At 41.1% G+C, this 23,028-nt stretch overlaps 1 protein-coding gene across 2 annotated transcripts; it reads left to right on the top strand.

The window, feature by feature from the left end:
- Nucleotides 1-877: 877 nt before the first annotated feature.
- On the top strand, nucleotides 878-17,660 carry acbd4 (acyl-CoA binding domain containing 4). Of its 2 annotated transcripts, none has more exons than XM_034708183.1 (11): nucleotides 878-998; nucleotides 3,898-4,034; nucleotides 6,181-6,301; nucleotides 7,363-7,447; nucleotides 10,234-10,354; nucleotides 10,464-10,628; nucleotides 11,782-11,879; nucleotides 12,014-12,224; nucleotides 12,557-12,783; nucleotides 13,112-13,171; nucleotides 14,472-17,660. In XM_034708183.1, exons 1-11 carry the CDS (start codon nucleotides 955-957, stop codon nucleotides 14,598-14,600), a joined length of 1,398 nt encoding a protein of 465 aa, XP_034564074.1. In that variant the 5' UTR covers nucleotides 878-954; the 3' UTR covers nucleotides 14,601-17,660. The 2 variants fall into 2 exon arrangements, with proteins under 2 accessions (XP_034564074.1, XP_034564075.1); XM_034708184.1 differs by having other exon boundaries at nucleotides 929-1,034; nucleotides 14,472-16,186.
- The last annotated feature ends 5,368 nt before the right edge of the window (nucleotides 17,661-23,028 follow it).

The raw sequence follows: 23,028 nt of genomic DNA, 5'->3' as shown, positions 1-23,028 counted from the left end.
TGACTAGCTGCAGTATACATGTTCAGTATAATAGATACAGGTGTCTCCTCCATGTTAACAGATGGAACATATAGGCCAAACTGGAAACCCGAAATATACGTCAAGTAAATGTTTTTCAAACATGGCTTCTGTCATTATAGTTAGTTCTTATCATGCTGATGTATGTCACAGTTTTCATGTTTCTCACAAGTTAAGTTTGAATTTGTGATTTAATTTTATAAGGATGATTAATTGACAGCTCTGTTGACCAATGAGCCCCCACCCCGGAGCTCCTCCAAAACGACGCCCTAGCTCACATGCACGAGCGCCGCTGATTCGCGACCATATGATCGTGACTGACTCAAAACCGGTCCTCAGCACATCGTTTGTGTTTTGCACTACGTAAACTCATGTCTCACTCAGCGGTAAGAGAACACCAAAACCTTATCATAGTGAAAGTTAAAAACACAAACAAACATGAAATGTACGCGCAGGAGGCGGGCAGAACAGCAGGACAGGATTTGATTGGTTTCATAATTTGGCTCCTGATGGCAGGGATTGGTTGGTGTTTTCCCAGGTTTGTTCCGGCTGTACATAGCAGCTTTTTTGGCTCTTTTTTAACAACACATCATGTATTAATTGCCATCGGAACAGAATCATCATTTTAACCAGTATAACAAAAAGTGTATCTAAATCTGACAACCAATAAACTTTAATATAGGCCTTTCAAATATACAGACATATAACACAACAGCATGGACTGCTGTATATAATGTAGATATTGGCAGACTGAAGCCGTTTGAATCAAAACTGTGTGACAGTTATTTGATAAAATGTGTTTTCAGTAGCTAATTGAGAGGGGAATCCGGCATTGTTATTACTCTAGCTGAATGATGTTTTATTTCAGGGTGTGTCACTTTAAATGCCCACGCCAGCGCAGCATGTGTCACGTGATCTGACGCGGAAGTCGCCTGTATGGTCCGGAGACGACAGGGCAGTCCCAGCTGGTCCCAGCCCAGGTAGGTGCAGGGGCAGTCTAACGAATCAACTTCACGGTGAGAATACACACAGCGTTAATCCACACCATAATACTCATTTGCAGCAGTGTGTTTCTGTGATCTCTGAGATAATCTGGTAGTTTAAACTTGTGATGTCAGGTGTCAGTGAGGTAAGTTACCAAGCTAAGCTAACTGCTGCTAAGCTAACTCACATTGGAGTTCATAACTTGGTGAGCTAAGTTAGCTTACTGGCTCTGCCGACTTAGTTTGAATTAAACTACAATGTGTTTCTCTGCATGAACATGATCCGAGGTTTGTGATGTAACTGAGGGCACTGGTAGTTTATGTGAGAGTTGTTTTTAACCCTAAAGTGTCTTTAAATAGTCAGTAAACGTAGTGATTACGCAACACAGGCGGTGTATACAACTACATACCAATAATCACCCTCTATTTATAACACAGGGTGGACATTGAAATGGTATCAAAGTCTCTTTTTTATGATTACGTTGTTATTAGACTTGTGATTCATCCTAAATGTTCTAATGTTACCTGGTGGAGGTGGTATACTCTTCATAAGTGCTGCAATTCTTCATTTTTTAGAGCAGTTTGGGAGAAATGCTCAGTATTCAACTATAACAGGCTTAACTAGTTGTGTACAGGGGCGCGTCCAAAGAGGGGGGCAGGGGGGTGAGACATAGACCCCCTTTGAGAGCTGATTGGCCAAGTAGTTTAGTTGCTAGTAACTTGAAATGTAGCACATTTTCTTTTTTTAATTCTTAATATTATAGAAAAATTACTCAAATCAACTTTATTTGACCCCGAAGGGCGATTGGATTTGCAGGAAGCTGCCGTGACCAAAAAGACGAACCAAACAAGTTTCCTGTATTCTCCTGCAGCCAAAAAATAACAAAGACAAGCTAATGGATTCCACGGCTAAGCAGTGGTCGGGCGAGGAAACACCAGCAAGCATGCTACGGTGTCCGCCATCGTTGTTATTGTGAGGGAAAGTTCACACTAGCGCTGCTTGAAAAAGCAGTCACGTAGAAGTAACGTCATGACATGGCTCTTCACGGGCTTGAGCGGGTGGAAAAACAAACTGGTGCCGAGTTGGTTCCAGCACGGGAACTATGTTCGCGTTGCTCACTGCTGTGAGTACAGGGTCCCCATTATGGGCCATCCCAGACTCTCAACAGTATGGATATGCCTCTGGTTGTGCACACATAGTTTGTCCAAAGAAATAGGCCAGTGGTATTTGCACATAGTCACTGAATATCTGCCCTGAAAGAGGAGCAGATTGTGAAAATACTACTGGCTCAGAGACGACAGTAGGAGACTGCTAAATAGTTAACTGGACATTATTCTCTCATGGAACAAATACAACTGATCTCTTACCTTAAAAACCGGCTTTAGGTTATCATTACTTTTGAGTACTTAAACTGGGACTGCAGCCCTTACAGTGAGGTTTGTAGTAACAATACTAATTCAAACAGGGGAACCAGAGAATGATACAAAACAGTACACATCATAGTTATTATATTGCACTTCAGTCCATATGCATGTTTTCTTTCTCTCTCCCAGTCCTGAGGAGTGCAGCATTATTTAGGCATATTAAATGAAACAACACTTAATTTGCCCCTGCTATCTGCTCCATCTCATGGTCTAGTTCACAAAGTAACGTGTACTTATGATATTCAGGTGCAAACACAACAATAAGGTCCTGCAGCTCTGTGCAGTCTGCTCTTGCTTTGTGTCTGATTGTGGAGATGAGCTGTCAGCATCACCACTCCCTGCTGCACAGAGCTGTGCGGCGCGCTCTCATCCTGATTTGGCTCAAATCTGTCCACATACAGATGATGATCTCTTACAACTGTATTGTGAAGTTGGTTAACAACAGATGTGATACAGACTTCATAATTTATAAAAGAAACCTTCCTCCCTGAATTGAGTCAGCAACAGCGGCTCGTTCAAATAACGTAACATGTTGTTCATAACGGCTCCAGACAATCTGCACACATGTTAAAAAGTGAGTCCGGGGTTGAGCCACGGACCGCCACCTGATTTAACTCCTGACTGTAACAACAACATTAATCTGAAATTAACATGAACAGACTTAATGTAAAGGTGTAATATAATAGATGAATGCATTATGTCTCATGTAATTGCAAACAGCATTGGTGTACAGAGATGCTGTTTGTTGTGCAGCGCAGTTTGTGGTGCAGTCCAAAGCAGGTGTAGTCTTTTTTGTGAATCAGACTGTGGGTTTTAAATTTCATGTCTCATGTATTTTTTATTGTCCCGTGTGTGGGATTTGGTCTATTTAAAAAACGTATCTTAGTACATTTGTGTCTACTTCCTCAGTGCCTACAAGTTTAATGTTTAGTGTCAGATGTGGTGTCTTAACTGTGACAGAAGCTGACAGTGTTCTCTCCTGTAAAGGATTGATGAGGTGTTCATCCTCTTTGTCTAAAAACTTAAAACAGCTCAGCCCATTGTGGTCAAAGAGACACATTTAGGCAGCCATAGCAGGTTTTGGAGTTCATCTATGGAATCCGTTTGTTCCCTTCAGTCTGACTCCAGGCAGCGATGGAACAGTCACATGATTTGAGTGATTTATAAATCCTTCAGAGTCAGAGAGGGAGCAGCTGAGGCAGTAATTGGTCTTCTCTCCCCCTTATTATTACATTAAAAAGGATAAAGGAACATGTGAATACGAGGTGTTTTAATTTAGCTTGATGGGGAATCAAATAAAGTAGATTGTTTTTCAGTAGTTAAGGTATGAAGTTATTTTTGTCCTCTTTACATAAAGATGTTGATCAGTAAGTAATTAAGAGTTTGACACTCATGATTCCCTTGAATGGTTTTTAGTGTTGACTTCCCTCTCCTGACTTCCTTTGTTTCTCTTTGTGTTTCCTCATTTCAGCGTCTCCTGCACTCGTCCCCTTAACAAGATTCAACAAGTCAGTGTCATGCCGGTCCCCGCGATGGCAGAGCCTGTGGTTGATCACCAGAGACGCTTCCAGGCTGCAGTGGACGTCATCCACAACCTCCCCAAAAGTGGTACAGCACATTAGCTCATACCCCATGTGATGCACAGTTTGTGTTTGGTTGGCTGTAGAAACTGTGTCTCTGTTATTGTTGGTCTGAACTGTGTTATTCAGAAGCCACAGGGCAGTCGACCTGTTAGTACAGCTGTGGTTCATGCTGGGCATCACAACCAAACTTCTTAGAAAGAGTGGGATCTAATTATAGCCTTAATGTAGGGGTGGGCGATATGGTACAAATTCTAATGAAGACTTTTTAAAGGCAGAATTACAATCTTGATTTCCTCACCATTCTTTTCCATGTTTATTTTTAGGTCTGATTTCTCATGTTACTGACCAGAAAAAAAGAAAATAAACTGCTGTTTGAAAAATGTAGTCCCAAATGAAAACAGAATAATAGACCAAGTGAACCGAAATACTTTGAACAGATTTAAACTTAGTGCAAGTAAGCCAACTAGTACTGAGTCCACCTGAGGATGTTTGGTAAAACTTCTATTGTTGCTTAATTCAAAATATAACATGGTTATAAACATGGTTATAAACATGGTTATAAACAAGGTTATAAACATGGTTTGAAAAGGTAAACAACAACAACACTCTTTAGTGCACTCTGATGCAGTACTCAGCATGTAACTGTTTATACTAATAGTAACTGTCCTTTACTTCCCTACATTGATTTAACTGTCTAGTAAAATTTAAAGCGACATAATTTAAGTGGTTATCTAATGATATTCTCAAGAAAGGTGTGAAAGCGAAGGTTTATTCGTCCAGCAGACAAAGACAGCGATACAGATCCAAATAAACCAGAGTCTTCCCTGGAGAGACAGACAAAATCAACCCTTTCAGTATATTCTATAGTAAAAGTGTCCCCAGAGGGGAATTGGTGGAGACTACCAATACAAGATCATTCTGTTTGGATATTACGTCTTGTTGTCAGAGTCCCACCTTCAAGGAATTCCCTCACAATTCCTGCACAAATACCGTCATAGTTTTTCTGTAGTAAACAGCTACACATGAAGCCCTGAGGGTCTGCACCTGCTCACAGGTTCAATCTGTAGTCAGCCGGAAAGCTTTGAGTACCTTGTTCAGCATGTCTGGTGTTGGCCTCTATTCAAAGTCCCTCAGGCAGGGGACATGCTCTAATCCTTCCTGAGCTAATATCATACTTTCACACACCCCTACCTTAAAGGCTTTTCAGTTTTTTAGACTTTGGTCTAATTTTGAGCAGTTTGCTTCATCAGCAGTTAGAACTGAGCTGTCAAGGTCTGATTGTTTTTCTCTTTACCATAAAACGTAACTGAAAATATCCCTGCAGAGACAGAGCTTGTTTAACAGTAAGGAACTTAACAGTGCTCCCTTCAAAGACCTCAAATTCCTCTGACGAAAACAGTCGTTCTAGGCTGTAGTACACGAGAGTTGCTGGGAGCAGCTGAAAGTCTTTGTGAGACTTTGATTCCTTCAATGTTTAATTCAGATCCAATGTGATGTCTCTAAAGCATACAGAGAAACTCACCTGTTGTGCTCACTAACCTGTTCTGCCAGCGTTACTATGTCAGTCATCTTTCAGGAATATCTGTCTGTCAGCAGCGATAACGAGCACTCTGAGAGGACATACTTTGACTGATTTATTTCCCAGACAATGTTAGTGAACATGGCTGCGCACATAGTGCTTTCTTTCTCTTCTGCACAGAATTAGGATTGCATGTAATTTCGTTGTACATGTTACAATGACAATAAAGATATTATATTCTATTACAGCAGGGGCTATTTACCTCTAAGAAGGCTAAAAGGTTTTCTCCCATACGAAACATTTTGTGAAATGTTTAAAGTATAGCAAGATTTTGATTATAATGGAATGAACGTGTCATCCACGCTTCTTTTCTTTCTGTTATATAACACATAACAAAAACTGTCATGGTTCATTACTTTTGATAGCTGGCAAAAGAAATACTTTGAGCTGCAGAAAGAATAGATAGAATAGAATGGTAGATTTTTTATATACCAATATTGATAATTATTATCTATGTTATTTTAGTGTTTTCCTAAGTAACCTGGATCTGCTCCACCACATACCTGCTGGCCCCTCCTCTTTAGATCTGTGTTCAAGTAAAGAGTAAACTAAGAAGTGAATGAGATAAATAATGGTGTGTGTCATCCTGCAGGGTCCTACCGGCCGTCCTATGAGGTGATGCTGCGTTTCTACAGTCTGTACAAGCAGGCGGTGTGTGGACCCTGCACAGTGGCTCGACCCGGCTTCTGGGACCCTGTGGGACGCTACAAATGGTCTGTGTGTGTGTGTGTGCGCAACTGTATAACATTATCCATGCAGTTTATACTGTGAGTTTTATTTCCTTTGAATGTTAAGACGCATTTCAATACATTGCTAAGATCCTTTTCCCTGTACGTGTAAACGTGAAGGCATCAACAGACGAATAGAAAAAAACATACGGGTGAGCCGGAAAGATTCTGAAGCAGCTTCAATATGAGCATGATGATCACACCGATCGTGCACCAGTGGCTAATATGGATAAATGTTATCTCTCTTGTTAATTTTCCTAACTTACCTGCTGCAATATCATATCGGCTCACCTGACTTCATGTGGAAATGTTATTACAGGCATGGCAGGAAAAAGGTCCAGGTAAAGTTGGGGTGACAGATTAAGCCATGATTCTTGTCTCTACTAAAACACCACAAACTCAAGCCATTTGAACAGACCCCTTAGTGCATGTGCAATGCATGTTCATAAACAGTGATGGCCATCCAGCCTCAGAGATATTCAAATAAAGAGTGGGGGACGCACTTTCTCTTTTGTTAAACACACAGTAATGTTGATCCGGCAGATTTGAGGGCAGATATAAATATAATGATGATACTTCTGTACATTATACAAACTCGGACTGTTTCTCTTTTAATGTAAAGACGTTCATCTTGTATCTGCTGCAGTGGAATCACACATCATGATATATCATTAAGTGGTCTGAGGTGCCCGGCCTTTACTCGGCCGTATCTGAAGAGAAGTTAAATGAACCTGAGCACAATGTATTTAAAGAAAAAGGTGTAGTCATTGGGTTCTAGTCATCAGTGCACCAGAAATGGGAACTGATTTTCTGATGTCTTTTTTTTTGTTATAACTTAATACAATAATGAAAAGTAAAGAATCTGAATATGTCTACTTAAAAATCTTGCCATGGTTTAAAATTAGTAAAACAAGTCATATTTTTGCGACACTGTAAAATTCTCCTCGTCCTGGACACTAAAATATTCAGTCAATATGAGCACAGAGTGATTGGGTGTTGTGTAATGGTTGATTTTTATTTTAAATGTTTCACTGATTCTGTGTCAGGGATGCCTGGAGCAGCCTGGGAGGGATGAGCACTGAGAGCGCCATGGCAGCATACGTGGACGAGATGAAGAAAGTAGCACAGGAGGTACATGACAGATTTATTCATTATTAAAGGTGATATTAAACTATGTTTAATTTAGATCCTTGTTTTTGTCTTGGCTCTCAGACCAAAAGGGCACGCCTTAAATTGGGAAAGTAAGTCTGGTGATTCAGAAAAGGATCCCTACAGAGAGAGAGACCTTTTGTTAAACTATAACATTGTTTAAAGCTGTTAAATCACTCTTTTCAGAACCACCAGACTCAGTTTGAACACAGGAGCTGCTGGTCTACCACTGCCTCAGTCTGTCAGATTTTACGTTACTGAGGGGTACTAAAATACTTCAAACCATCCATTTAGAACCCCAAAATCACAACAGCATAAACAGTTAAAGCTGCAGGTGACGATCAAAGGGCCCTAGCAACTTTCTGTGCGTTAGTGTATGTCACAAGGTGTGCCGATGGCATCAGTTCTTACTGAGCAGCAGATCTGTTCAGGCGGAGACTGTCAGCGAATGTGTGATTTTTATGCACATAGAACATTGCAGCACTGACCCTGACCCAGTGCTTATCTGTGAGATTGTTCATGACAGTGCATTGATCATAAGTTAAAGTTGAAGACTTATTCTAGATGGAAGTTGATACTGGTTGCTTCCAATAGGTGGTTCTCTGACATTGACCAATGTTTGTTTGTTTGTTCGCTCGCTCGCTCAGGCTGGGACCTTCATTAACCTGTGAAATACAGAGCAGAATGGATATAGTATGTAAAAGTTAGTACCATGTATCCCCACAGGGTGGCGCTATGATTTTTTTTTTATAAATGGGCATATAGTTTTGCTCAGGGATAGACATTGATCATGCATACGAAATTTGAAACAAATCAAACACTGTATGAAGGATTTACAACAACTTCCTGTTTTCTAGGGGTTTGCGATATGAAAAATAAATCGTATCACAAATTTTTTTTTGCAAAATCACGATCACGATGTTATCACGATTCTTTCATTTAGATTATTCAGACTATTTTACAAGTAATTTACCAGTAAAACAAACCAATGTACCTATTTAAAATCATAGACTTTAAGACAGGGTACTGTTCGAACACTGTTTTAATTTAGTTAAAGCTGGGGTTGGTAATCAGATTTAGATACACTTTTTGTCATACTGGTTAAAATGATCTTTATGTCCCGATGGCAATCAATACATAATGTGTTCTTAAAAAAGAGTGAAAAAAAGCTGCTCTCTACAGCCGGAGTAAACCTGGGAAAACACCAACCAATCACCGTTTTTGGGTCCCAAAATTTTAAACCAATCAAATCCCGTCCAGCCGTTCTGCCTGCCTCCTGCGCGTACATTTCCCCAGTGTGCACTCCCCGTCCCCTGCCTCTGCTTTCCCTGACTCTACTGACTGCCCCTCTCTGTAGTGATGATGAGCCGATTCGTGAACACGTTGATCTTTAATAACCGGTCACTGTCGGCCGTGATCACGCCAACCAACAAAGCAACAATCAAAGTTTGAATGAATGAAAAACTTCTCTTGTCTCTCCTCTCTCCCACTCGCACACTCTACACCTCTCCTGATGCCTTCACTGACTGTCAACACTGGAGGAATTAAGAACATCTACACTGAACACGTTTAAATAAACTGTAGAGCTGTGACAGAATTATATGTGTTATAACTTTTCTCCTGATCTCGTGTCACCAGTACAACTGGATAATGCCAGCATGACAGTTGTGAGTACTAACAGCAGCCATGTTTGTTTGTGTTTTTAACTTTCACTATGATAATGTTTTGGTGAGGACCGGTTTTGAATCAGGCGCTATGATTTCTTTTTTTTTAAATGGGCATATAGTTTTGCTCAGGGATGGACATTGATCATGCATACGAAATATAAAACAGATCAAACACTGTATGAAGGATTTACAACACCTTCCTCTTTCACAACAAGACATATTTGATAAGCTGCCAGGGACACAGCCTTTGACGTACGCAACATCCTTTGACTAATTTGGATCCTTAAAGTGTCCATAATACACTGAGTGACTTTAGAGCTGATAAGGCGAAACCCCTATGACAAGTTTGTTCAAGATTGCTCTTAAAAAATGACAAAATAGTCAAATCAAAATCCTGGACTTCCTGTCGGGATTTCCCCATGACGAAAAGAGATTATTTTTTTGGGAGGCCGTATCCCTCATGATTTTCAACCATGCAGGTGAGACCCAGTGGAGGGGCGGAATTTTAAATATTTCAGGGGGCGCATGAGATCCATACACTTTCAAATTTTTTGCCAGGCCTGATGCATGTCTGAAGTTTGGTGTGTGATGGGATATATTGGAGCCTCTGAATATGTGGTCATGAAAGAAGAGGGTCATTCCTTGGTTTGTCCCTCAGGCCCGAACTGTAGTGCAGCAGTTCCCGTATATCACAAGGTTACAATATTGAAAGAATTGAGAACAGCTGTATCTTAAGAAACCTTTTATGTTCTCAGGGATTGTTTTGTTTGATGTTGACGGACTAAAATTCTGAAATAATGACTCTGAGTGGATACACTTTGATCTAGAAAACTTGCTGACAGATTGTGATGCAGCTGTTTCAGCCTGTTTTGCTGGTGCAATTCCAAACACATGATGACCTTTGGATATACCAGAACTTTTTGAACCTGTTAATCAACTAGACCCTGGAATGTGTAAAAAAAAAAGAAAAGAAAAACCAGAAATCTCATTTTCATATTGAGGAGGAGAAAAAGTCTCTCAGCAGCCCTCTAAACTGTCACATGAACAGGAAGCTGTAATTGGCAGTCTAAAGATCAATATATGTTTCCACTGACTCTGCAGGTCATCAACACCATGCCCATGAATGAGAAGACAGCCTCACTCTTCCACCACTTCGAGCCTCTCTACCTGGTGATAGATGACATGCCACGGCCTCCAGAATCTCTTCTCACACTCACAGAAGGTCAGTGACCCTGAGACTCAAACCAGCACTCATTGACTTCTTCTCTGCTGATTGATCAGTTCTTTCCCTGATAGATGAATGCTTTGTCATCTTTGTCCTCCTCTTGTAGATCTCAAAGGCAGTGATGACGCTAGCGGACCAGAACATGTGAAGGAGGAGGAAGAAGAGCAGGCTGCTTCTAAAGAAGACTCTTCTCCTCCAGAGGATGCAGATCCAGATCTGGAGTTCAACCTGTCTGAGGTCATAGAGGTCACTGCCATCAACATCACCAATGGTAAGATAGAGACCTTTTCCACTAGCTCATTAGTATGCTTTAATTCATGAGGTGCCGTGCATTGAACACTAATCATACATTGTGGTCATATAGAGGGACAATACAAACCTGATCCATGTGGGTGCGTTTGTAGAACAGGTTTATAAATCTGAATTATTTTAGATGCGGTCCTTTTTTTTCCCCGTGCATAGTACGCTTTTCATGTTGACTATATGTACTCTTTTATAACAAACATGAAACCCTAAGTCGTTTCTTCACTGTTCACTGTATGATGTGTGAAGTATTTCCCCCTCAGAGCAAACATGAAATGTTTCCCCTGCCTCGTACTTTAGCTTTTGTTTTCATCATCATCATCATAAATGAAAGTGAAATGTAACTTTTTTCTGACTGTTAGTTAGACAAAGGCTCCCTTTTAAAATGTATTTTTGGAGTGTATGAAGTTGTATTTAGTGCATTTTAAGCATAGACTATATAAATAATGGACGTAGTATCTGACATCTCCCATCTGTTTCTGAAGCGCTGTTTTGAAGCCAATCATCGGCAGGAGCCATATTGGAAATGTTAAACTCAACATAACTACTGTCGAGCTAGTGTGATGTAAAGAGGCGGGCTTTGTGCCTCCTCGCCAACAGCTACAGTGTTCCCGTCTGTAAATCAAGTCAGATGTGCCTCTCATAATGGAAAACTCATTATCTTAATATCTTCGAAATTGCCGCATTATGAAAAAATTAACCCCCTGTACAGTGTGTGCCAAGCTATCCAGACTACACTCATTTTTTGGACCAGGCTGTAAACATGTTTATTTCTGCTGTAAAGATCGGCTTTTTTTGAATAGGTGTGTATGTGGTTTCCGGTACTTCCGGAGCCAGCCTCAAGCGAATACTCAAGGAACTGCAGTTTTAAACACTTCCGCATTGGCTTCAATTCTCGCGGCCGGAGGTTGCCGCTTGGTTTTAATGGACAATGGACAAAGGAAATGAGGGGAGCAGAGAGTGGGGGAGGACATGCAGCAAACGGTCGAACCTGTGACCCCTGCGGCGAGGGCCACAGCCTCTGTATACGGGGCACGCACTTAGACCACTAGGTCAATGGCGCCCCTTGACTATTCTTTCTCTAAACTTACTGTATGCATGAATTTGTCTTGCTCTTGCAGACTCTGGAGTGTCGGAGGGTTTGGTGTTGACCAGTGACTCAGAGAGCGAGATCTTCTGTGACTCTGTGGACTCAGTGGAGCAACTCAGCAATGTAAAGGTACAACTTACCAACACTCCGACAATATACAGAGAAAATCTAATAGATAAGAAAGAGCACCAAACACAGTACAGCTTATTAGTCCTGTCAGTAGTGATAGAGCTGGATTATTTAGAGATTGTTTCTGTTCACAGACTCCGGTCATCAAATCAAACGGTTTCCACAACGGCCACGTGTCCCCAGAACCCTCCACGCTTGAGAGTGAGCAGCTGGAGGGCCGTCTGGAGGGCCGTCAGGTCGGAGCCGGTCAGGGTGGAGAGGGGGCAGAGGACGGGAAGGGTTCAGGACCCAACAGGAGGAGTCGAGACGCTGGACGGGACGGTTCTAATCACAACTGGAGAGAACGTAAGCTGCTCGAACAAAGAAGCCCAGAGTGTTCATTTTAAATAAACCAGTTAATAATTGTGCTGCCATGTAATCTACTGCACAACATCAGTCCGGTTTTTAGTGGTAATTAATCCATAAACTTGTATCAATATGTTTAATGATTAAGAGGTATGAAGTTTTTGATGTTTTGATACAGAAAGTATAAGACATTAATCACATTTATCACATCCATTGAAAGAAGGGATCTCCTCAGGTATAATAACCACATTAATTATTATCTTTATATTGCAGCAATATGAAACTTGTAAATAATTTCACAAGGTGCTCACACTAACCCCGGTGTTCTGTAGGTGGTGTCCCTCAGGGCAGTCCGAGGCGAGGGGCCCCTGGCGGAGGTGGTGGAGGCGGTGGAGGCGGTGCTGGACGAGGAGGAGGAGATGGTTCAGAGGCAGCAGCAGAGAGGCTGCATGACGTCCAGCTGCAGCAGCAGATCATCCTGGCCCTACGGAGGCTCAGAGAGGACATGAGGAGTGTGATGGACCGGCTGGAGGTGGTGGAGCGGCTCGCTGCTACACATGTGAGCTCAAAGCGTCGTCCTTTGTTAACAGTTTAAGGGTTGGGTTGAAAGAAATGTAAGGTATAACAGATAAAACAGGCTTGTTTGCTTCAGGGCAGGGTTACTGCTGATTCATGTGTCAATAATGTTAGCTGATAATTAAGCATTTCAGATATCAGAACATCAACAAAAGTTTCACAATCCTGTCTTGAATCTGTCCCTCTGACTTCTAAGTCAGAGGGACTCAACTCACTGATTTGTTTCTGATAACTTCCACCTCTCCTTGTGGTGTCTGACTCCGTCTTTAATCTGCACTCAGTGCTGACTGAAGCTTTCATCTGTTTCACAGACCCAGAGTTCAGAGTGGAGACCATGCCTTCAGTGTGCAGCTGCTGCCTCACAAGAACAGGTAACACCTCATGTGGGCTGAGTGCTCTGAAACAAAGTTGTTAAAGTTTGATTTAGCGAGTTTAGTTCATCAGTCACATGACTGTGTGATGAGTCATGAGTCATTTATAGCTGCAAACTCACAGAACCTGCTCTTCCCTCAAATTCTTTAGTAATAGAGCAGTGTGTGCTCTTTGTTTTTAGTGTTACAACTTTCAGCTTACCTTTGCTTCAGTCTCAGAGACTAACAGAGAAGACTGTATCAGATAGAAAGTCAGCTGGAGTTTTTTTTTGTCTTCTGGTTTGGACGAAGATTCCACTCTCTGTGTAGCTCCGTGTTTTGTTGTGACTGTTGCCATTGTTTAGTTTGATTGACATAATAATCAAAACGTTAGCGGCCAAGCCCCCACAGTCCTGAGAAACTGTCTTAACCTGAAAACAAGCTGTGTTTGAAGAGAGTTTTTTAATAGTTATAAATGTTTATTTCAATCTGATATTTGTTGACACTTGATGACGCATCAAGTTTTGATATCCTGTGTGAATTCTTAATATTTTAAGTCACGTCCATAGAGGCTTTGACTCATTTTGTGCACAGGTAAATACTCTCGCTGGTTTATACAACACGTATTTGTTTTTCCGTCATTACTGGGCAGAAGTTTAGTTTAACACCAGAAATAAATTAATGAAACATGACATAAAAACTGAAAACCCGTCTCCTATAAGCTCCTGACCCAAATGACGGCAGTTAAGTTCACAGATTGGCTTTTAATCAGAGTTTAACATCTGATGTCAGAAACCATGTTTGAGACACCTGTGTTCTGATTCTATGCCTTGACTCATGTCCCATCTGTTACAAGGAGGAGGTGATCTTTATACTGCAGCCAGTCAGAAGGGGGAGCTCTAAATGCTTTGGCTTCACTTATGGGAGCTTACATGTCATCCATTATTTTACAGTCCATGGTCAAAATGCTGTGGACACCTCAACATGATGACGAGACCGAAGCTTTGATGCTTGGCTGTTAAGGTCACTACGGTTGATCATTTGAAACAGGAAACATCTGAGATTGATTGATTGATTGATTGATTGATTGTTTGATTGATTGATTGATCTGTCTGTTTTTATTGGATTAAGAAAGGTAACGCTGGCATTTTAATTCAGGTGGAGATGTAATCTGCAGCAGTTATCTTGTAATCACAGTTCATGGCGTCAGTAGTATGAGTCTCTCACTTTGTTATATCAGAACGGTCACACATGTGATGACTGATGTTTATTCAACAGTGTAGTATACTGTGCTCTGTATGTTTTGTCTTTTTCCCTACAGGAGGAGCGGTGGTGGCCGTTTGACATGTCGGGTCAGACCGTCGTCCTCTTCCTCTTGTGGCCGTTCGTGGCTCAGGGTCTGGTCCACCTGCTGAGGAAGGCCCAGAGGAGGAACCGTATAACTTCATGAAGAGACTTTCACTGATTCACCGACAGAGAGGAGTTTAATTTCTACTGAAGAAGAAGAATCAAAACTTAATGAACGGAAAGCCTTCATCCTCCTCACTGTGTGCACTGGAAGGAGCGAGAGAGGACTCAGACCTGATCCAGATCTGGATCCCAATCCCTCACTACAGAACAAGGGTCTTTATTTAAATCATTCGGGTGGATTCATGCTGGCTGCTGACGGCTGCAGAAACTTTGGACTGGTTCTAACGCTCATCATCAGAGCCTGCACACAACACTTCATGTCACCTCATCATGTAGCGCGAGGTTAACTTCAAGTTCTCAACACATTTTGCAATATTCAGAATATTCTGCAGTCGCTGCAGCCGACCCAAGTCCCCTCTAAAGAAGTCAACCTGCACATCTGTTGAAAAGAAGTCATGTAGTTACAGAAACTTTGTCACTGTCACTTTGAAGTTGTGAAGACTGTTTCGGATGTGATCTCTTTTGTTACACTTCTCACTCACTAATATCTCTCACAGATGATTCTTGACCTCCGATTGTCCGTCAGCATCTCTTAAGATTTGTAATCACTGGGGAATCCATGTATGTTTAACTTTCTAATAAGGTACTTAATTAGGTGCATTAATCCCTTTAAAGATTACCCAGAGGTAAAATACCTGCTACACTTGCTGTGTTTGGATTTAGATGTCTGTTAAAGTGTTAGAACAATCTGAGCCTGTAGAGACAAACACAAAGTGTCTGATTTAAGATTCTGTCCTCTCTGAGAGGAGAAACGTTTCATCCCTCTCCCCAGACTCCTTTAACAAAACTACAATGTAAACCTCCTGAGTCCTCACAGGAGTCTGACCTCTGATTTAATTAACAGTCTGTATGAACATGGACGTAGCCTCATTGACGTCGCCCCCGTTCAGTCTGATCAGAATAAAGGAACGAGCTGAACAGACTGAAACTGTTTCTGTTCCAGGATGCAAACATGTTTCATTCATCTTTAAGCAAGTTGCATCCTTCAGTTTAAAAAAGTGAAACCAATGCTAAGTGTGATATAAACTGCAGTTCCTTGAATGTCCACATGAGGTCAGGAGTCCTTGTTAACACCCATGTTAAAACATAAAAGTTTAACGTATACAACCTGAAACAACAGTTCTGGTTTTGAAGCTTTTTATATTTTGCCAGGAGTTAAAAGTCTGCCTCAGCTTAACCTCTTCACCTGTTCTTTGGCCTAATATGGCGACTGCCATCGCTGGGCTTCAAAATACCTCTTCAGAAATGAATGGGTAACGCCTTAGAGACACTTTCATGTTTAATCTGACTCAGTCTATGACTCTGATGAGGTCTCCCATGCTTTTGAAGACACCTGTGGTCACTGGAGACACTGCCTGTGTTTTGCACTTCAGCATTGGTGCTCGGTTGATACCAGCCAATCAGTTTGTGTCAGACTTAAATAGTGTAAAAACACATCAGGGTCTGGCACTGCAGCAACACTTGCACACATTACCTGTGTAGGAACTTTTTAACATGATGAATCTCAGTGGCAACCTCTGAAGTTGAAATATAAAAACAATGCAATAAACTGCAGTTCCTCCAGTGTCCACTTGAGGCTGTCTCGTATTTGAAGCCAAACAATGGTGGTCACCAAAGTGAAAATGTTGACTCGACGTTCAGTCGGATTAAAAGCAGGTAGAGCGGTGAAGATGAGATAGTCCTTTACTATTCCCACAACAGGGAAATTCAAGTGTCGCAGTAAGAAAGTAGACAAAGTGCAAAAGAAATATATAAAGCAAACAGCCTATAAAGTAACAATTATTAAAAAGTTATAAGCAATTAAAATTAAAGAGGTAAGAAATAAGCATATATATATATATATATATAGTTGGTTATAGAGTCTGACCACTGCAGGAAGAAAAGACCTGCGGTATCTCTCCGTGAGACACCGCGGGTGAAGAAGTCTGTCACTGAACGAGCTACTTAGTGTTGTTATGGTCTCCTGAAGGGGGTGTGACGTGTTGTCCATCAGAGAAGATAGCTTTGCTATCATCCTCCTGTCAGCCACCACCTCCACAGGGTCCAGCAGGCAGCCCAGGACAGAGCTGGCCTTCTTTACCAGTCTGTTCAGCTTCTTCCTGTCAGCAGCAGAGATGCTACTTCCCCAGCAGACCACTCCAAAGAAGATGGCTGATGCCACCTCAGAGTCAAAGAAGGACCTCAGACCTGAACCAAAAGACCTGAGTCTCCTGAGCAGAAAGAGTCTGCTTTGTCCCTTCTTGTACAGCGTATAGCTACCACATACCTGTCTGTCAACGCAGAAAAATAATAATACAAAATAATTAACCCCGTCTATAGAACATAATACTTTTTATGTAGCAGGCTGTAAACATGTTTGACGCTGCTGTAATGATGGACACTAGCCTCAAGTGGACACTTCAGGAACTGCAGGTTTTGCACTCGTTAATTGACTTCATGTTTTAAGACTACAGGTTGCAGCTTTAGCCATACATAATTTGCATAAATAGAGGAGTGGCTAAGTTAACTTCACTTATTCATTGGCTTCATTTCTCAAAGGAACCTGGTTTCAGATTCTGGGTTCAGATCCAAACCAAGCTAACATTACCTTTTGTCAATGGAGTTTGTTTGCCTTAGAGGAAGTGTTGTAACTCCTGTCACTGGTCCAAACCAGAGGCTGAAACAAGAACTTTGAGTGACGCACTTTGTGAATTTATTCTGTTAGAATAATGTTGCAGCCTTTGCAGCTTCTTCAGCATCAACCTGCTGGAGAAGAGAGTAAAGTTTTTGCACCAATTTTCATTAAAGCCCAAAAATACAGGGATTCCCCTCACATCTTTAGACTCCTCTGGAGCTTATCTTTTGATTAATTGTGTCCTTAATGTAAATTAACTCCATCTTTTTATCACTGTGAGAATAATCATGTGGCTAATTATGTTGATTTTCACATCAGCAGCTTGTTTGTTTCGTCCGTTTACGTTGGGTTTGATCAGAGTGACACTGTGACATGGGAGGTGTGTTTGAGACTGTCTTTAATAAATGATGGAGGAACTGCAGTCAACATTGGTTGAGTGTGTGTGATTCTGAAGCATGAGCCCAGATTAAAACATTGATATTCATGAGAAAATGTCTCGGCAGTAGAAAAAAACAACACCATTTAACCAGAGGTTTTTGGTATCACGTTATGAAACCTGCAGCTACAGTCAGCTGATTTGGATGGTTTTGTGTGTGTGTGTGTGTGTGTGTGTGTGTGTGTGTGTGTGTGTGTGTGTGTGTGTGTGTGTGTGTGTGTGTGTGTGTGTGTGTGTGTGTGTGTGTGTGTGTGTGTGTGTGTGTGTGTGTGTGTGTGTGTGTGTGTGTGTGTGTGTGTTTTTGTAGGACACAGAAACTGATCGGCATCCAAAACAGGATGCACTGAATTAAAAGATCAGAGCCAATCCTGATTCTGACTTAATGCAGATTACGTGTATGAAAAAAAAAGATCTGTCATCAACACATGCATCCTCCTTATGAAACACTTGTCTCCTCACCTTGCTGCATGATTTCAAACAAATGAACCGGTCACAGGTCTCATCTTTTGATCAGTCCATTCCCTGCATGGTGACCTCAAGAGAGGATAGTGAACTCCTACACGAGGTAAAGTATTAATTGCCCTTTAATTCATAGGTAGTAATGGTGGACTAAACACACACTTGGGGGCTGAAGTTGGGGCTTGGAAAGTGGCCTGTGACATGTCTCATGAATTCAGAGCATTAGCATGGCTAAGAGATCCTGAAGCTCCCAACAGTACAATTTTTTATGTTGTGCACACAAGAAAATCATTTTTAACAAGGATAATCAATAATTCCCACAAGGTAGTTATGTTCTGCTTACAAGTTGTATTCTTGAGGGAACAAGTTAATTATCTTTTGCGCACAAGATATCTTGCAGGCACAACAATAAAAAAGTTTACTTTTTGGGACCTCAGGGGCTCCGTAGGATAGCAGCAGGTTAGCCATTCCCACTGTTTCCATGAGGCAGAGCCGTCTATGAAGAGGGATAACGTTCTGCTATTGATTACTCTGACTTGCTACAGTGGCTAGGCTAATATGTTAGCAATGTTAAATTACTTTTATGTCTTCATGGAGGTACCAAACAAGCACACATTCAGTACACATGAAAGAAGGATGTGACAATTCTATACATCTCTTTAATTACATCACTACGCTGAACATCAGTTGTTGATAAAGACTAAAAATGTGTAGCGCAAAGCAGCAACCTCCAGTCTTAAAATATGAAGCAATGCGGAAGTGTGACAAACTGCAGTTCATCGAGCGTCCACTTGAGGCTGGCTCCAGAAACACTAGAAACCACATACACACCCATTCAAAAAAGACGATCTTTACAGCAGAAATAAGCATTTTTACAGCCTGGTTCAACAAAAGGTTTTAGTCTTGAATAGCTCATTTCTTGGCACACACTATACAGAGGGTGAATTTCCTTTATAACTCTTTATTTTTTGAAGATATTACACTTTTAAGTTTTGTCTAAATAAGGGTATGGCTGGCCTGACTTACAGACGGGCACACTGTAGCTGTGAGCAAAGAGGCTTTAAGAGCCCTCCTCAACTCCACGTATTTGTGTCACACTAGATTGACCAAAGTTAGGTTGAGTCAGCATTTCAATACGGCAACCACCGACAATACATGGTTAGAAACACTGCTTCAGAAACAGATGTGTGATGTCACAGAGACTACGTCCATTTATAAAGTGTATAATAGTGGCACACCCGTCTAGTGAAGAAGACTAAAAAAGGAGCACAACTACACAGCAACACTAATCCAAAAAAAGTCAGCATGCTAAATGTCCTTTTCAACTATCTATGTAGTGACCACCACATGCTACTGGCCCCCTTGTGGCATATCACTGACAACACCACATGCTGCTTATCTTCCATCATACAGTATGGCATGGGTCGCTATGGCAAAGCAGCAGCCTTCAGTCTTGAGAAATGAAGCTAATGCAAAAGTGCTTAAACATACTGCAGTACCTCAGGTGTCAACTTGAGAGTATATCTTTAGAAGAAAGTGCCAGGTATAAGAAAAAATACGATGTTCACATTTGTTCTCTTTACTTAAACTCATGGAAGCAGTGCCTGTCCTCAGATATCTGTACAGCTGAGGGCAGATATGAGTTCATTGTTCTCAGTCAAAAACTACAATGTTACAGATGAACCATTGCTGCCTCTAATATATTTTACTGTTAACCAGATTTTCAGATCTCTTATATAAAGTCATATTTTGTTAATTCCTTCATCTTTTCAGTCTGATTAATAGAGCTTTACACTTTGATGTGAACCTGCAGATGGCACCATGTCTCCACCATTAGGTTAGCATGATTATCACCTGATGGGAGGTCATTTTATATTTAAATTCATTACATTTTTATATTTAAAGAAAGAAATAAACAACTCAGAATTTCCAAAACAAATAATTTAATATATTATGTATAACATTTATATACACAGGTTAACTTAACAAGGCTTTGTACAACTGTTACAAAATTGGTCCACACACAGTCACCCACGTACATAGAGAACATGCACAGGGGCACAGAGAGAGAGAGCAGGACACACTGATATGATTAAGACAAACATGGAGTCTGGTCGGACGACAGCGGTTGGCAGTAACATCGGGTCAGCTCAAATTCTTGTTTCTTCAGACTCTGATTTACAAAACTATAGGGAGTAAAAATACTGAAAATGTGAAAAGGAAGAATGCAAAAATATCACTTGGGTAAGACTCTGTGGTTTTTGGGTTTAAAGAGGATATTCACTCAGTTTCAGCTGCTGTTGTGGCGGATCTCTCTCAGTAACACTGATATAACTGGAGCCTGTCTGTTCAACTACGGGCCTCAGAGTGTCTAAAGCCTCATCTCTGCATGGTGCAGTCTGACTCTACTCGACTCCACATGCTCGTAACTGTTCTTTTATTTTGGTCTTTAATTTAAAAAAAGTTGTGGGTAGCACCTGGTACTTGTTAGTCGTCACCCTACATACAAATCAAACCAATAAAAGGAGATATGGAAACACTGGAGACTGATGAGGGTCAGAGGGAGCTGTCACTCTTTCAATCTGATAGAGCCGCAGACTATATGAACACGTGGACAGCACAACAGCTCCCCAAAGTAAAGCCAAAACATTTGGAGCTCCCTCTAGAGGCTGGTTGCAGCACAGGTCAAACTAGGAAATCAAAATACACGTCAAATAAGCCGGCACTAATTTTCACTGGAGACAAAGAGAAGGTTCCAGCATCAGTATCAAACCAGTGGAGCTGAGTAGAGTCAGAGTGGGTCAGTCTGTAGTAGCAGTACGTTTTGTTCTTTTTTGGCTCTATACTGCTGATATTTTTTACATTAACCCCAACAGAAACATGATTTTGGCATGACGTCACATAGCTGCCTTTAAACACTTTGCTCCTCTGATAAAAAACAGCGTTAGTTTCCTCAAAGTCTGGCCCTCCTCCTTAAACACACACACACGCACACACACACATTGGGAAGCATGATAGGCTTGTGTTAAACACTTAGGGTTTGCATATTTTTATATGTCACTGACCCCTTGCATGCAGTTTTTAGTCCACAGAAGCTTTGGCATAATGCCCAAGTGACATCATCTGGAGAGGGAGTGAGTCATCTTTGCTCCTGAGGATCTTTGAAGGTCCCTGTAGATCCACAGGAGGCTTTGGAAGAGCTTGTAAAGGGTTGAGAGGTGATCTGTGCTGTACTCAGGCTGGCAGGTAAGTGGGCCCACGTGGGTATCGTCAGAGACATCATCGGTGAAAACCAGTGGGGGGAAGACACCAGCATCTGTACAGCACAGTCAGTTTGCAATAAAAAACACGGCATGGCTGCTGAAGTCTTTGCTGGTGATGGTTAGTTGTGACAGCAGCTGCTGGGCTCTGGAGGGGACTCTCAGATGTCTAACATGGCATTTACCGTTACTTTTAATACAAGTTTGCATGAAGGGTTTCATTCCAAAATGTTTTACTACATATATGAGTTTGAGATAGGACAAGGGGAACGTGAAAGACAACAACGATTTTAAGATTCAAGGTCATCATACAACTCAAAATCCACAAGAGTTTGGACGCTGTGTAAAATGTTGATAAACACAAATTTGGATGGTTTGCAAATCATCTAAAATGTGTCTTCAATTGAAAATAGTACAAAGACAACATATCAGATGGGAAACTGAAAAATGTTTTTGTTTGATCAAAAATATATACTCATTTTATACCTGATGCCAGCAACATGTTTCAACTAGTTGGTACAGGGACCACAAAACAGTGAGAAAGTTATGTAACACTATTAAAAACACCTGCAGGAACATCTCCCAACTAATGAGGTTCATTGTCAACAGGTTAGAAACATGAGTGGGTATACAAAGAACACTACAGAGAGGCAGAGTCTCTCACAAGGAAAGATGGGAAGAGGTTCACCACTCTTTGAGAGACTGTGTGAGCAAATAGTTCAACAGTTTCAGAATAATGTTCCTCAGAGTAAAATGATAAAGAATGAGTAGATTTCATCATCTACAGTACATAATATCATTCAAAGATTCAATCTGGAGACATCTCTGTACTAAAGGGACAAGGACCAAAACCAAGACTGGATGGACCTGATCTTAAGAAACGGACAACTGACTCTGTGGTGGAAATCACTGTACGGGCCCAAAATCACTTCCAAAAATGATCATCTGTGAACACAGTTCGTTGCTGCATCCACAAATGCAGGTTAAAACTTAACCATGTAAAGAGGAAACCATATATAAACATGATCCAGAAACAGCTTAGACTTCTCTGGACCTGAGCCCACTGAAGATGGACTTGGGGTAAGTGGAAAACTGTCCTGTGGTCTGATGAATCAAAATATGACACTCTTTTTGGAAATGATGGACACTGCATCCTCCGCTCTAAAGAGAAGAGGAACCACCCAGCTTGATTTCTGTGTGATGAATCTGGTACTACACTGCCCTGTCTGTAGTCCTGACTTGTCCTTCATTGAAAACAAAGGAGACCCTGATCTGTTGGGCAGCTGAAATCCTTTATCAGGTAAGAATGGGGCAACATTTCACTTTCTAAACTCCAGAAACTCTCCTAGGTTCACAAACGTTTAAAGAGTTGTGTTAAAAGAAGGGGTGAAAAAAGAAAATGTGTTGCTGACATAAAGTTTAAAATTAGCAAATATTTTTCATAAAACCAATAACATTGTTATAACATCATGATATGTTGTCTTTGCACTATTTTCAATGAAATATAGACTTAAAAAGGTCTTTAAATGTCTTAATCTGTTTTTATCAACATCTTTCATGGCGTCCAGCTCGATTTTGGCACCACCTAGTACTAGTATGAAGTAAAATATTTTAAGAATTAATTGTTTTTTCTTTTACC

The sequence above is a fragment of the Notolabrus celidotus genome, chromosome 18, assembly GCF_009762535.1.
Source record: "Notolabrus celidotus isolate fNotCel1 chromosome 18, fNotCel1.pri, whole genome shotgun sequence".
Lineage (NCBI taxonomy): Eukaryota > Metazoa > Chordata > Actinopteri > Labriformes > Labridae > Notolabrus > Notolabrus celidotus.
Note: the sequence above shows the minus strand (reverse complement) of the source record. Positions and strands in the feature narration are given on the sequence as shown.

Bases quoted from the DNA above. Each gene is read 5' to 3' on its own strand.
- acbd4 (XM_034708183.1), top strand. From the start codon at position 955: ATGGTCCGGAGACGACAGGGCAGTCCCAGCTGGTCCCAGCCCAG. The intron at 4,035-6,180 runs GTACAGCACATT...GTCATCCTGCAG, and splicing joins CCACAACCTCCCCAAAAGTG to GGTCCTACCGGCCGTCCTAT. The intron at 12,784-13,111 runs GTGAGCTCAAAG...TCTGTTTCACAG, and splicing joins AGCGGCTCGCTGCTACACAT to ACCCAGAGTTCAGAGTGGAG.